Consider the following 14,833-nt stretch of genomic DNA (forward strand, 5'->3'; position numbering starts at 1 on the left):
ATTCAACCAACTGGCCAGTTTCACATTTCAAATGTTGTTGTCGAAAGGGACAGAAAGTGGAAACATTGTTTTATATGTTTGTGTGTTCTCGTTCACCATCGTAGCAACCATGGCTGGTAGCAGCTGCTTGGAGCAACTCGATAACTTCTCCAAAATTGGTTCCTCTAATGTTCTATATGGAACATATGTCTGGCCTCACTGTCTGAAGCTGTAGGTGTCGCTCTGCAGGTTTGCACCAGAAAGCAATATCACGGATGACTGATTTTGTTCATGATATGTCTTTAAACAAATGTGTAAAACATCACATCGACATTTTAACCAGGTTAAAAACTTGTTTTTTAATGCAGGGGAACATGAACCATTAAAGCGCAGTTCAGCATCTGCCAATCTTTAATGAAACAAATTAAAGCAGAATAAAAAGAATAAAAGCCCCATAATGCCATTGAAATGCATCACTTTGTCCATTTTAAGAACAGAATAAATGCCTCACTTGATCTGAAAACTGGATATGATGTATGCTGAAAGCCCTGAAATGACAAGAACACTTGAGTGCTTTTGTTCAGGACCATTAACAAATTCCTAATGATGATATTTTGCCATAATGCCGCTAGCTGCTTTTTTCATTGTTCTCCACTCATCTCTCTTTCTGCCCACTTCAGCTGCAGCTGACTCAGAAGCATGCTGCTCTAGTCCTCACCAAGACCAGAAAAGTGGATTGTTTCACTCCCGAGGTCTCTACCCTGGCTTCCTGAGAGTTACTGATGCTGGTTTATAAAGCTTTAAAATGTTTTAGGGCCAAAATACATTTCAGATTTTCTGGTACATAATGAATTTTCCAAGCATCTTAGGTCATCTGGAACAGGTTTGCTTTCTGTCCCAAGAGTTTGGACTAAAAATGGAAAAGCTACTTTCAGTTTTTATCTTTGGAACAAACTCCAAGAGAGCTGCAGCTCTGCAGCTTTTTAGACTCCTGTTTACCACTGTAGCTATTTGATTTATCGAATTAAACTGAAGGCTTCTTATAACTTTGCACTGCACTGTACCTTTAACTCTCATTTCTCTCTCAAAGCCTTTTTGAATCACCTTGCCCATGGAAGGCAGTAAGCTTTCATCAGAAGAACACTACGGACTCTCCTTGCCTCTACCTGGTTTTAATTTTAAAATTATCTCTTTGTGCTTCCCTTCATTTCTCAGCATCTCTGCCTCTTCTTACCTTTGCTCTGTATTTTCTCCCTCTCACAACAAGTTCCCTTTTATACGGTTCCTATTCATTTTCTGTATTTTTCCCTTCCCTTTCCTTTGTTTCTTCTTCCTTCTTCATTCAGTTGAAAACACAATGTACTGTTTCATGAAAAAAAGAAGTCGCAGCTATACCTTTAAATGCACCAGATGACTGAGAGAAACAGCTTCAAGCAAGCAGTTTGTCAAATGGATAACACTAAAAGCTACTAAAACCTTCAAAGCTACTAAGATTCTAGTTTTTTAGTCCTGTATTGAGCCCTATTGGGAATTATGACGTTGAGTTTCTTTCTTTTTCCCTTTAGCACTGTTTAATTAATCAGGGTTCTGATCGACAAATTCTGTTTTGTACTGTGGTGATAAAGAGTTTTAGTCTGAGGCTCTGCTTCAGTGTAAGTGCCGACACCAGCTGCATGCGTTTCTTTCTTGCACTCTTTCACACACAAACATCTACGCTGCAGTCAACGGTATATGTGTGCGTCTGCTAATGGTCTGTGCCTGAATCATTGATGAGTTCATTGATTTTGAATGTCGGATGTCTCGACTGCAACCTGGGCAGCCCGCATCCTGTAATTACACACGGGAAAACAGAGATTACTACTAAATATGAAAATATGATGAGACTGGATGTTCCTCACATCTTTCGAATGACTGTGGGAAGCAATCTGTTGCGTAATTACATTTATATTCCAAGTTTTGTTGAGTACAGTCATCCAAATGTGTTTTACTATTACATATTAGAAGGTTTTTAGTATATTCATACACAGAGTAAAACATTAAATAGCTTTTTCACATATCAAAGAAGCAAAACCGTATCTACAGTCTGTTTTTTCATATTTGTGTGGTTTATAATCTCAGCCTTGCCTTTGCCTCCACCTGTAGGATCCTTTATGTAAGTGCAAGCATCTATTGTGGGTATTTTTGGCTATAATAAGGTTTATATCTCAGAACATGTTTGAATCCATCTCTACAAAACCAGCGCAGCTGCTGAGAGCATAACACAAATGGTTAAGTGTTGACCTTAATTTCCCAGAGGGAACCTCCTGAGGGATCAATAAAGTTCTATCTATCTATCTATCTATGATGCACAGCCTATCATGTGCTTTTTTCTCTCTGAAGAGATTTGAGAACCTACTGGAAAGCATGCTAGTCTGACAGCATGAGGAGAAGATTATCTGGTTGGATAAAAGCAAAATCCAAGCACTTGTTATCGCCCGTGCCAACGTGGAGAGGAGCCTGAAGAAAATCAGTTGCAAAGTCTGGGCAAGCACTGACGGAGGCACAGCCAAAGGCTGGGTCAGGAGTCCAGGGAGCATCTGTGGCGAGACCTAAAGAATGCACCGCATCCAATCTGACAGTAGAAGCAAAAACATTTCAATCAAAAAATGTATGAATTCCATAAAGTGAATATAAAGGATTTGCAAGCACCCTCCATTGCATGTAATTTGCATAAGGTGTGTTCCCTTTTTTTTCTACTCTCACCGTTCACACGTAATAGTTGCATTCAGAAGTGTTGTGGTTTATTGCTCTACGACACCAATACCGCAGCCAAATGGGCATTTAGCTGAGGTCAGGTTTCTGACATGGCCAGTCAAGAACATTCCACTGAATTCTATAAATGTCAGACTTATTTGAATTTTGATATGCACAGTCTTGGAGCAGGGATCCGGGCAAGCAATTCATCACAAACTGATCTGTGCCTAATATGACTCTCCATAGTGTTATCCTCCTTTATGAACTGGAATATAAAAGTAGTGATATTCAAATTGCATACAAGCTACAAGAGCTCCATAAAAGACGGTAAATGCTCGCATTATGAAGAAAATACTACGTTTTATTCTTAATGATTTCAGGGGGCAATAAATCTTCAAATTATAAACTGTAACAATGAGACTGATTGTTTCCATGGAGACTCACTGTTTCATCATGCCACAAATGCTCCCGCAGTTTGACAGTTTTATACACCAGCAGTTAACTGCTATGACAGGGATTCTGGACAATAGAATTGAATCCAGATTACATTATTTGGTTTGAAGTGTGCATCAGGTGGGAACTTTCCAGGACTGTATATCGGAATGTGCATCAGTAAAACCATTCTGGGTTAAAACTGCAAACATCCCTAGTCACTGGTTTGGTTAACAACACTCCATTTGAGTCCAAGACATAATAAAACATCAACTGGTTCTTACCGGTTCTTAAAGTTAGCTAATTTTACAGCCTCAGATGATTAAAAACACAAATTACACAAAGCAGCAATAACTTGAAGTAATCATTTTCTGTAGGTTGTTATCAGTCTCTTATATGTTTGAGGAGGAATTTCGGGTGGAGGTTTGCAGCCTTCTTTCATGCACAGCTCTCTCAAGGCCCCTCCACAGCATTTCAGTTTACTTGAGCTCTGGATCTTGGACTGGACCACTGCAACACCTTGATTCTGTTGTAGATTTGCTGCTGTCTCTGAGATCATTGTCCTGTTGTATGACCCAATTTAGGCCAAGCTTTAGCTGTCAGACAAATGGCGTCACATTTGATTCCAGAATACTTTGGCATCCAGAGGTCAACTCAAAGACTGCAATTTGCCCAGGTCCCGTGGCTGCAAAACAAGCCCAAATCATCAGCCCTCCACCACCGTGCCAGACAGTTGGTAGGAGGTATTAGGGTGATATGCTGTGTTTGGTTTTCTCCAAACAAAACATGCTGCTGTGCATTATGATCAAACGTCTCCATTTAGGTGTCACCTGTCCAAAAGACATTGTTCCAGAAGGTTTGCGTTTTGTTCAGATGCAACTTTGTTCCAGTTACTCCAGCAGTTGCATTGTTGTGACATCCACTCCTGGGAAGATTGACAGCTGTCGAGAATGTTTTCTACTTATGAATCATCTCTATCATGGCAAAATGATCGATTCCGCAAAGTGTGGAAACGGTTTTAAAAGCCTTCCCAGGTTAATGGGCAGTGACATCTGCTTTTCTAAGATGGTTCCTGAAGTCTTTCCTCCTTGGCATTGTGTTGACACACACCTGAATGCTCCAGACCAGCAAACTGCCAAAACTTCCGCCTAAATTTAGTAGCACCTGGCTGATACTTAAGCTCTTAATTTCTATGGAAACACTAAGAAGCATTTTATTTTGATTGTCTTGTGCAGAGCTACTAGGATTATTTTTTAGCCCTAAAATACTGGGTGATTGTAACAGTTGGAACTACAGCTTATGAATCCTGTTTTGGTTAGTTGAAAGGTTATATAAAAGACAGGACTAATCCTTTGAATCTTGTTATCCGCACCCATTCCAGAAGTCAGTACTGTCTTGACTTTAAGAGTGGCTGGAAGTCTTGAATGACTTTGTATCCTACTTCCACATGTTCGGCTTGTTTCTGCTTGTCTATGTATTGTGTATCTTCGTCTTTTCCTTCCTCTGTCGTTGGGGGGGGATCTGTGCAAAGATAACGGTGGGATCGGGGGGTTGTCGAAGGGCCAACATTTGTATGTGGGGTCTGTGTTGGTCAACAATGGGTTAAAAAATGGGCCCTTTATGGTATTGTCCATGACCCCCATGTCAATTTCCTACATTAGTTATGCTCAGGTACATAGGTACTGTATAGATGGGCTAAAAATTGGAATCTCATCTGAAGACACCTGGATCAACAACATAATTGAACCAGGATGGACAACTCAAATGGAGCTAGTATGGAACCATTCTAAGAGCTGCCCTTCTGTGGCTATACATCTACATTTAAAAAAAAAAAAAGTTTAATTAACAAACGATTTTATCCCTCTTTATTACAATTATTCCTTCTTTTGTCCAACCGTCCCATGAACATACCCCTCTAAACGTGCCGCAGGTCCCTGCGAATGCTGCAGTAAGCTGTTGCAGACACTAGGTGGCAAAAGTGGTTCAGTGTGTCGGAGTTGCATCCCTTCGAGTTCATGTTTTCTCAGATTATTCAAACAAATAGAACAAACATCTTCCTATGTTTGGATGGTGACTGGACTGAAAAACTGTAACAGTAAGAACTCATCTTCAAATTTGATGATTATTGCTCGTTTCCTGGAAATAACCTGATCTCCTTTAGTCATTTCTAAATCTCTAAAATAGCCTTTTATCCGTCTTAATAGAAATGAAGAAATACATATGATAAGAAAGTAATAACATAGTTTCTCCTCCATGTGGGTCAGTGACTGTGTGTTTGTGTATGTGCGTGCGTGTGTGTGTGTGCGTATTAAAAACATGTTATAACCCCATGTGTCTTTGTCAGTGTTAAGAAACATATACAGTTACATCCGGATTAAAAATGCTCTATCTGTCTTTTCTTTAATACGAGCCAGATGTGTCTCGACACCCCCCCCCCGCCCCCCCCCCCCCCAAAAAAAAACTGTCACTCAACCCGGCTGCGACCAATCAGAGCGGGCCTCGGCTCCTCCTTCCCTCCCTGCAGAATAACAGGGTCTCGGTGGAGAGGAGTTGGTGAGTTCTCCTCCCTTCTGCTCCCCTCTCTGAGTCCAGCCGAACCTCCTTCTTTCTGCCCCGTATCGTGGCTCAGAGCTCCCCGATCAGCCCCAGCTCTACAATGGAGAGAGGGGCCATGCTGGCTGTGGGTCTGCTGTGCCTGAGCTGCAGTGTGTGTGTGGTTTCTGCCATCCACCGGGCTGATATGTTTCCTTACGGCACTTTGAGTGGGGATTTAATTTTGGCAGAGGGCGACGATGAGACGTCCAGAGTGCTCATCCTGCCTAAACCCTTATACTTCTATGACTCCCCCTTCTACCAGCTATATGTGAGTATACTTCTATTTGCTGCCTTGGACCATTTTCTGTAGTTTTAGTATTTCACAGGTGACATTGGCAGCTGCAGAGTAAATGGAGCCGCGCTGCCTTTTCCACTGCGCTCAGTTGAGTGATTTCTTGACACGTTTGAATGGGCGAAAAAACAGGAGAAGGAGGGCACTCGGTTCATTATCAACTGCTTTTGGAGTTCATCTCAGGGACCACAAATTGTCCGTTGTGTTTGCATAGGGTTTCAACACGCTGTGCTTCAAATGCTCCAATCCTAATCTCTCCCCTGTGCGTGATTATAAACACTTCTGGCATCACAAACACCCAGCAGATGTAAAAAAAACAACAATAAAGGCATGTGGTCGTTGGTAGGAAATAACTTTCAAGAAGAATTGTTACCAAAAAAAGAACAAAATGTTGTTGTTGTTTTTTTTCAATAAAAGGAGAGCACACTGTGTGGAATGGTTCAGGGCATTGCTTTTCTTCTTATTATTTTTTTTATTTGAACAATGCTGTAAGAAAAAATAAAGAAAGTGTCCTGTTTAAAAACTTAGACTAGTTCATTTGAATAGGAGCGAATTGGGTTGAACTGAACTTGTTTTATTTCTCTGTATCACATAGATTTACTTGAAATGAGATCATCTTCTCCAGTTTAAGCTCTCTTATATATTTTTGAGTGGTGTTCACTAATGTTGTGCGGAACTGGATGACACAAAATGCAAAGGGTGAAAGAGATCTTTTCCAGGTCTCAATCAGTATTCGTAGCTTTCTTGTGCCGGCAGGAGGTCTGTGAAGTTGAAAGGTTCAGAGTCTGTGGCGTGAAATGTTGTTTTCCTCACCTGAAGACGCTGCTCTTGAACTACCCATCCAGGCTTTCTTTTATCTTTTATGCGTATAATTCCTGACAAAACTTGTCCAGTTTAGTAAACCTGGCCTAACTTCACCTGGGTCAATTATAGTTGGTTGTGAATACTCACATAGACAACTTTTGCCCCCTGAGGAAACTTGTATTCGTCCTAATTATATGGTGTTTTTCCAACGCCATGTAATATTGATGTTCAGACACTGCGGAATGACTGGCGAGAGAGTCATCACGACGACAGCTCTCACATTCAGACATATACAGGATATTATATTTAATATTTGACCGTGGTTACTAAAGACCATTACTTGCTTTTTCATTCTTAGCATATCCAGCTACTAACAGCTGAAATCCACTCTTTGCTTGCTAACATCCTGGTTATCTTACCCAATTTGTGCATGATCTCCTATGTAATATGATTTGGAGTCGAGCTCCCCAATTCTTCTGTTTTTTCTTGCTGAAATCATCCATTCCAGACTTTGAGTTTGTCTCCGAACTGTGGCAAATATCTACATACCAAGAATAAAGTATGGCTCCATTAGCCAAAGTATTACCTCCATAGCCTTCCTTGCTGTGTTGTTTATCTCGTGTCAAGATGAGATTTCAGAAGTTACAGATGGTGCTGCTATGACGGTCAGTAAAATATCCTGCATCGAGGTGGTACAACTGAACATGTAATGGAAAGTGTTCATATAGAGTTCCTATATAATTAGCATTGACAGAAAGTGGTGCACTGTCCGTGTGCACAACAAATCCCATCATGGGCAAGTCAGCGTTGTGACATCAAATTGCTGGGCAAGCTGTCTTCACACCCTCTGATGACCACATATATGCCAAGCTCACCCCACCAGAACCACACACATTCATAGACACGCAAGGTTTATCAGCCCTTTCCCCCCTTCTATCAGCCCTTTCCCCCCTTCTAACATTTTTAACCCATCACGCCAGACATTTTGGGGCCTTAAAGAGACAGGATCTAAAATTTAGGCATATCAGACAGGTGTTAAAAGTTAGAGCTGTAATGTTCAGTAGAATAGAAATAATGTGTTGTTGTTTTTTTAAGAATAAAGCATATTAAACGTGTCTCTGTAGACCTCAAAACAAAAGCATGAACCTTTGAATAACCATTACATAGAACCTTTAAGATCAGATCAAGCTTTTCATAAAGTGTTCATATAAAAAGTGCATATGCAAAAAAGTTCAATTTTTTACTCTATATGATTATATCATTCTAAAAGGCCATTCATTGTGCATTATGAGTAGTTTTACTCTTTGATGCAAGTTCCAAATATTTCTACTTACTCATCCCAGCACTACTCTAAAATCATTGTTTGTAATACATTAATGTGAGCCTAATTAAAGTGTTGTGGTCAGTTTAAGAAGAGTGATAAGTAAAAGTAGAAATACCACAATGTACCTATACTTAATTACAAGTACATTTATGTGATATCAGCTAAATTTTTGTTTAGTAACAGTGTGAAGTGGCCTATAATGAGAATACTCCATTCCACCACAGCACTCCTACACTAATTACATTTGTTCCAATTGCAGACCATTTAGCAAGCATTGCTTTGTATGACATTTTGCGTCCTCAAGCATCAGAGAGTTTCATGCTTTATGATCTAGCGTAATATAGGCTATCAAGTGGAAAACTATTGCATTGTGGTTTGCATGTTTCTAAAGCATAATCAGAGTCTAAACAGGAGGATCCTTGAAGGAGTTCTAGTGGTTTATAGGGGGAAATGAAGCTGTTCATTATGCAATTTCTGGGGTCTGCGGGGGGGTTCCAGTGGCTTATAGGTTCAAGATGGTGCTTCATCCCCGAATTCTCTCTGTTTGTCGCTTTAGGTGGCCACCAATGGCATCATATCGGCCCAGGACCTGCCACTGGAAAAGCAATATGTTGACGATGGCTTCCCTACAGATTTCCCTGTTGTGGCTCCGTTCCTGGCTGATATAGACACCAGCGGAGGGCAAGGACAGATTTATTACCGAGTGACTGAAACACCCAACGTACTAAACAGAGTGACGCGGGTATGTTAAATCTACTTTGTACAATTTTAAAACGAGAAAGACTTTCAAGAACCTCACTTAACCCAAGATCTGGATTCTTCTTTTTTCAGCTCTTCATCCATTAGTTCAGTCCCTTGTGTTGTCTATTTTTTTTTATCATTTCTCCTTCTTTCCCTTCATCCCTTCGTTCATTCATCTTCCCACATAGGAGGTACATCGGGGGTTCCCAGATGCAAAATTCACACCCACACATGCTGTAGTGGCAACATGGGAGAATGTTGCAGCATATGAAGGACAAAGTCGAGACACTGGGCCATCAAACAAGGTAAGGCGCCAGCTGACGCTGGTGACTTTTGTCCAGCTTTGCACGTACGAGTACTCATCTCATCATTTTATGTGAGGAGCCCACATATCCCTCACCAGCATGTTTTGGTTCTTTTGAGACACACAAGCCCAAATTCCTGGAAGATGTGCATCACTTATAATCTGCCTGGGGTGTGGGAGTCTATTTGTAATCCTCCCCTTCCCCTCCTAATCTGCCTCTTAACCTTTTTAAAGGGTCAGAGGCCATCTTTAAATGTCATCAAAATTCACCCCACCCTTCCAAGTCATTATCCTCTCCAGCAGTTCACACACAGGTAGAAACTAACATGCCTTGACCACTCATGCATTGACCATTATTCCCCTCCTTGATTGTTAATCATTCTAAGCCAGTCTCGTATTTCACCCTGATACTCGTATTAATTTTGTGCATGGTCTACATTTCTGTGCTACACTTCCCATAGTGTAGGGACTTTTGGGGGATGTAATGAGCAAGGACAATGCTGTTACGGGGTCAGTTAGCTAGCTGTGGGCTACGGCCTGAGCCCTGTTTGTTTAGCCTGTATTTGTTATCATTTTGTAAAGCTGGCGCCATTAAAAGTTTTAGCTATTAGCAGATCCTGCTTGCGGTTACACTGTAGATGTGCAGACTGCCATTACTGGAATAATTGAATGGCTGAAGAAAAAAAAAGAAAAGAAAAAAACCTCAGGCAAGAATGGTCTTTTTAATGTAATTTTTATGTGGTTTTAATGACATCTGTTTGCAATGAACGTGGGGGACACCCTCAGGGATGGCATCAAATGTGTGTTTATTGTCTGAATGTTTAGAACTGGCATTGGAACAAAATCCTCTGGTGGGTTTTAAAGAAGAAAACGTGCCTGCGTGAGCTGTTTAGCAAAGGCTCCTGCTGTTTTAGCTGTTCTTCTAATGATAAATGACGCTCAAAGTGGGCCAAAGTACTTCCCAATGGGCACCTGTCCCTTTGCCTCATGTCTCTACCTTTTCAGTCCAAATAAACTCTCCCTTGCCATCAGGAGAAAAGCACCCCACAATTTGTAAACATTTCGTGGCCGGTTTTCACTTTATGTCCATCGCTCTGTAGGAACACCCTTGAAATTCTCCTGGACAGAAGCATGTCTTGGCCACATTTATGGTGAAATGGGGCTTACCTCTTAAACATGTGCATCTCTTGTATTTGTAATCTAAAAGAAAAAAAACCTTCCAAGGAAGTCATTCATTACTTACAAACCTCGCTTACAAAGAGTTACCTCAAGGAGCATTAAAGGCTTTGTTTAGGTTAAACCTCTGGAAACGCTCCAAGTAAAACTAGACCTACTGCAGTTATCGATCAAACAAACAGTGCTTTGTAGTTCCTGGTGTGTAGCATGTGGGATGGAGGGATGAAGGAAGTAGCAGATTTAAGAAAAAAAACCCAGGGGATCTCTTTCTGTCTTAGTGTCCCACCCTCTCTTCTGTGTTTGCTCCTTTCTTTCCTTTCATAGTCTGGTTCCTTTTAGATTTGTTCTACAGCACTGATGCAACTGGACAAAATGTCAAATGCATCATCCACGAGTTTCGAAAGTGATCTTCAAGTCTCAATCCACTGATGATTAAGTCTGAAGGAGGCTGGTGTCCACCTTATAAAGTGTGAAATGCTTGCTAAGAGGTGACTTTCTTTTTAGTCATTGAAACGGTCTAGCTGGCTTCTCATATTGGAGCTGTTTGGGTCTCGGCTAAAGATTTCCTTCAGTGGGTCTCTTTTTGGACTGATAGCATCTTCCTTTGAAGAGATTAGCCAGAGGTGCTGGGTGGGGTGGGGTGGGTTGGGGGTGGAGTGGAGTGGTATGTGCGTGTGAACTGATTAACCTGAGGTGTGTGTTTTTTGGGGTTGTGTATTTGGAGTGATGGGGTGGCGTTTTGGGGGAGGGGGGAGACTGTGTGGTGCTTTGGGGTTGGAGACAAGAAGGGCAAGAGGAAAGAAAAACACCAGAGGAGGGGAGAGATAAACCAAATGAGTGAAGGTACTTATTCTCAATAAAGGAGGCTGTGTTTTCTATAGAATTAATGTTTAAGATGCTATTAGCGTAATTGGAAAGCAATTGCCTCACTTCAAACACAAGCACACTCTGTTAAATCAACTACTTTGAGGCTCAATTTGTTGTTGGTTAGAGCAGTGGATTATTTTTTAAAAACGCATTGACTCGCCTGTGGGCCTACTTGATGCTCCATGTTACTAATCCTCCTTCGCATAAGGACATCTGGGAATGCCGCTTCACTTCAACACTAGTTGACCCAGAATCTTTATATCTACAGAGAATTACTTGCTGTCTTTATGCAAGTAATTCTTTGAGAAAAAGATGGATCCCAGTATGCGGATTAAACCAACTGACAACTGTGTTAGTTTAGGTTTAAAGTGTGGAAAACAGCTTGTGCATCGTCCAGTTTTTTTTAATGAGATATTAGAAATGAATTGTTCAGCCAAAATGTTACAATTTGACATTTTCTCTCCCTCGGACAGTAGACTTGTTGTCAGGGTCAGGATCATTAAGCTAAACAACTGCTGCATTCACACAACACTGTGATATGGTTTTGAGAACTCTGGAGCCATAATCTAATATGAATAAAACTGTTTGAACCATTACTAATTGAAGAATTGTTGTGGATATAGATATACTCACATATATTATATAGTTTCTATTTAAGGGTTTTGTGCACATCCTGATACAATGATAAGACTTAAATGGTAAATGGTCTAGCTCGACCACTCAAAGCGCTTCTAACACTACATGCCACATTCACCCATTCACTCACACTCATACAGCACGTCTCAGTCTATACAGCTACGTGCCTCCTACTACATTCACACACATTCATACACCGATGGATGTAGGCAACGTGTGGTTCAGTGTTTTGCCCAAGGACGCTTCGACAAGTGACCCGGGGAAGCCGGAGCCGAACCACCGATTCTACAGCCGCCCACTTAGCATTCCTAAGTGCTGCAGTGGAGTAGTTTTTGTTCACTTTTGCACTTTGTTCTCTCACACTCCCCTAAAAGCTCCACGGGGGAAAAAAAGGAAAAGTTGTGGGTCGATCTCGCTTCTATCTGAGACACAAAAGGAAGTGTTGTTAGCGTTACTGTTATTTGTTGTTTCTGAGGCCCCCATGTTCATTCCGCCTCAAAGCAGACTGACTGTACTTCAACTCTCAAAACCTGTTATTCTGTCCTCATGACGTGGGACAGATTCTGTTTATCACTGGACAAACAACAGGGATCCTCTGGCAGCACTGCTCTACAGTGTCCAATAAAATGACTCAAAAATATTTGAAATTGTGACAAGAATACAGCCAAAGCCTACTGGTTCGAAGTTGAGGGGAAATGTTCAGTGTCCAGTGTTCCCTGTTCGCAAACCTTTTGGGAAAAGTGGCTAAGGTTTGACACAGCATATGCTCTTGACTTGGTCAAAGGTTTTGAAACCTATTCATAAGCCTTGTAATTGTACAATTTCCTCCAGCTTTAAAAGAGCAAGGGTCTTATTGGGTAGAGCTGAAATTATAACTGGAAAGTCCCCCCTCCCACACACACACACACTCAAAATGTTGGGATGTTCATATGACAACAGTGAAATACTTCCAGGACTGCTCCTGACCACAAGCCTGGGCTGTAGTGTGTGCATGTGTTGCCAGTTCCCACGCTGCAGGGCAGTTCTGGGGAGGCTGGCAACTGGACTGCAGCTGCTGTCTGTCTCACTCTGCCTGTTTGCAGCTGCGATGCGGTCGACAAACTGAAACACCAGCAACCAACATACAAGTGTATTGCATTTATCCTGTCCTCTTTTCTGTGGTATGCTCAAGGCTAACCAGAGCGAGTTCCAGCTCCAGATAACCGTGACATGATTCAGGACATAGCTCCAGTGTGGTGACTCACACATTCAAATCCCAGATGAAATGAGAAGTTGACTGTATTATCTTGGGCCTAATGCAAGTATTTTGTAACAATTTGGTACTTTCAGGCTCTCAAACCTCTCAGTGTGCAGCAGACAATCCTAGCAAGTAGGTGAGGATGAGCCTGAAAATAGACACTTGTAGTTTCCAGGGACGATTATAGTTGGTTGCTTTGGTCTGTTGGTCTGTGTGAAAGCCGTGAGGATCCCATAAAAAAAAAAAAAGGTGTGACAGAACGCCTGCAGGGAGTTTGGCTGTGGAGATACAAGGTCTGAAAGTCTTTCATCTGTGTTGGCTGCAATTTGTTTTCTTCCAGCTGTGATTCTATAAGGGACACCAGGACTACTTTACACACACAGTGAGACGGACACAAATGCATATGGCAAATGACCACACAGACAGACACAAAGGTGGGACGGGGAGGGGCACACACAACCCGAGTGGCCCTTTTACACAACACTTTGCTACGTTTTGTCAGAATATTTAGAAAAATCGGTCTCTCTCTTGGCACTTTTTTTTATCTAGCTTTGTGTAATTTAAATCCCTCGAACGAATCCACGAAGATCACATGTTGAACGACTCCCAATGCCGAATTTCTTTTGAAAACCAGAAATGTAAGTTGATTACAATGCTTGAGGAAAGGTCATGGGGCTGACAGATGTTCTAAGATGAATCCTCTGAGGAACATGAATAACTATTAAATTAAAGAAATCCAATATGTGTAGTAATATCTTCCTCCAAGTCAAACTGGATGTCATGCACTCCAGCTCTAAAGTTACAGGAGGATATTCTTGTACTGCATGTATTCTAGACAGAGAAAAATACATTTCTGCCTTTTTTTTCCGTAAACATTCAACACGGCTGTGTTTTGGAAAATGTTACTGCTTTTTGTGAAATAATGCCTTTTTCAGAAAGCAGTATTCCACACATGGGCATTGCGAATCAAATCGTGGACAGCAAATGGTCACGTCCGTAAAGTCCTTGTACACGCCCTCTGATTGTGACGCTTGCATCACTCGTCCCTTTTCCGGAGTCTTGCTGGTCCTGGACGTGCAAGCTTTTAACACCCCTGTAAACCAGACCTTTGTCCTCTCCTCCAACCTTGACCACCCTCCTTTTATCTTTCTTCAGCCTCTTTTACACAGTCAAGTAAAAGTGGGACTATTTTTTTTTCCACAGCCCTGTTCTTTGTGAAGGGTATGGAGCAAGGGGTGGAAGGGTTTTTGTGCAAAGGAGAGCAGCCACAGCAAAAACTCCGATCTAGGCCTGATGGTATATAACAGGCCTCTGATTCTGTAACAGATGCCAACATGGCAGTCTTGAAAATGGCAAGATGTGTTCTGTTCTGGAGGGGCTGCGTGTGGGTAAATAACCATTCGCTCGGATATCTTGTAGAAATGACCGAGCTGACCCAATAATAAGAGGTCCGGAAAATCACCTTGTGAAACCGCATGTGAATGCAGCAGGTAATCCTCCGAGAATTTAAAGTGAGGGGGAGCACATGTCGAGAAGACTTGTTTCTTTATTTTCTGCCTTATTGTTGCTGACCTGTACGGAGTATTTCACTTACATGTCGATACGTTCAGATATATGCTCCCGCCAAAATACTGCCGAGACATTCCCGGGAGAAACGTGTACAAAGGTGCTTTCGAGGCAGCCCAGTAGTTCCACCTTTTGATTCTCATCCTC

At 41.6% G+C, this 14,833-nt stretch overlaps 1 protein-coding gene across 1 annotated transcript in view; it reads left to right on the plus strand.

The window, feature by feature from the left end:
* The first annotated feature begins 5,696 nt into the window (after window positions 1-5,696).
* nid2a (nidogen 2a (osteonidogen)) overlaps window positions 5,697-14,833 on the plus strand; it is a 49,453-nt gene continuing 40,316 nt past the window's right edge. The window contains exons 1-3 of the mRNA XM_075477649.1: window positions 5,697-6,007; window positions 8,716-8,901; window positions 9,089-9,205. Of these exons, the coding sequence (XP_075333764.1) occupies window positions 5,801-6,007; window positions 8,716-8,901; window positions 9,089-9,205 (510 nt within the window). The 5' untranslated portion in view covers window positions 5,697-5,800. The remainder of the gene's footprint in view (window positions 6,008-8,715; window positions 8,902-9,088; window positions 9,206-14,833) is intronic.

The sequence above is a fragment of the Odontesthes bonariensis genome, chromosome 11 (genome assembly GCF_027942865.1).
Source record: "Odontesthes bonariensis isolate fOdoBon6 chromosome 11, fOdoBon6.hap1, whole genome shotgun sequence".
NCBI lineage: Eukaryota > Metazoa > Chordata > Actinopteri > Atheriniformes > Atherinopsidae > Odontesthes > Odontesthes bonariensis.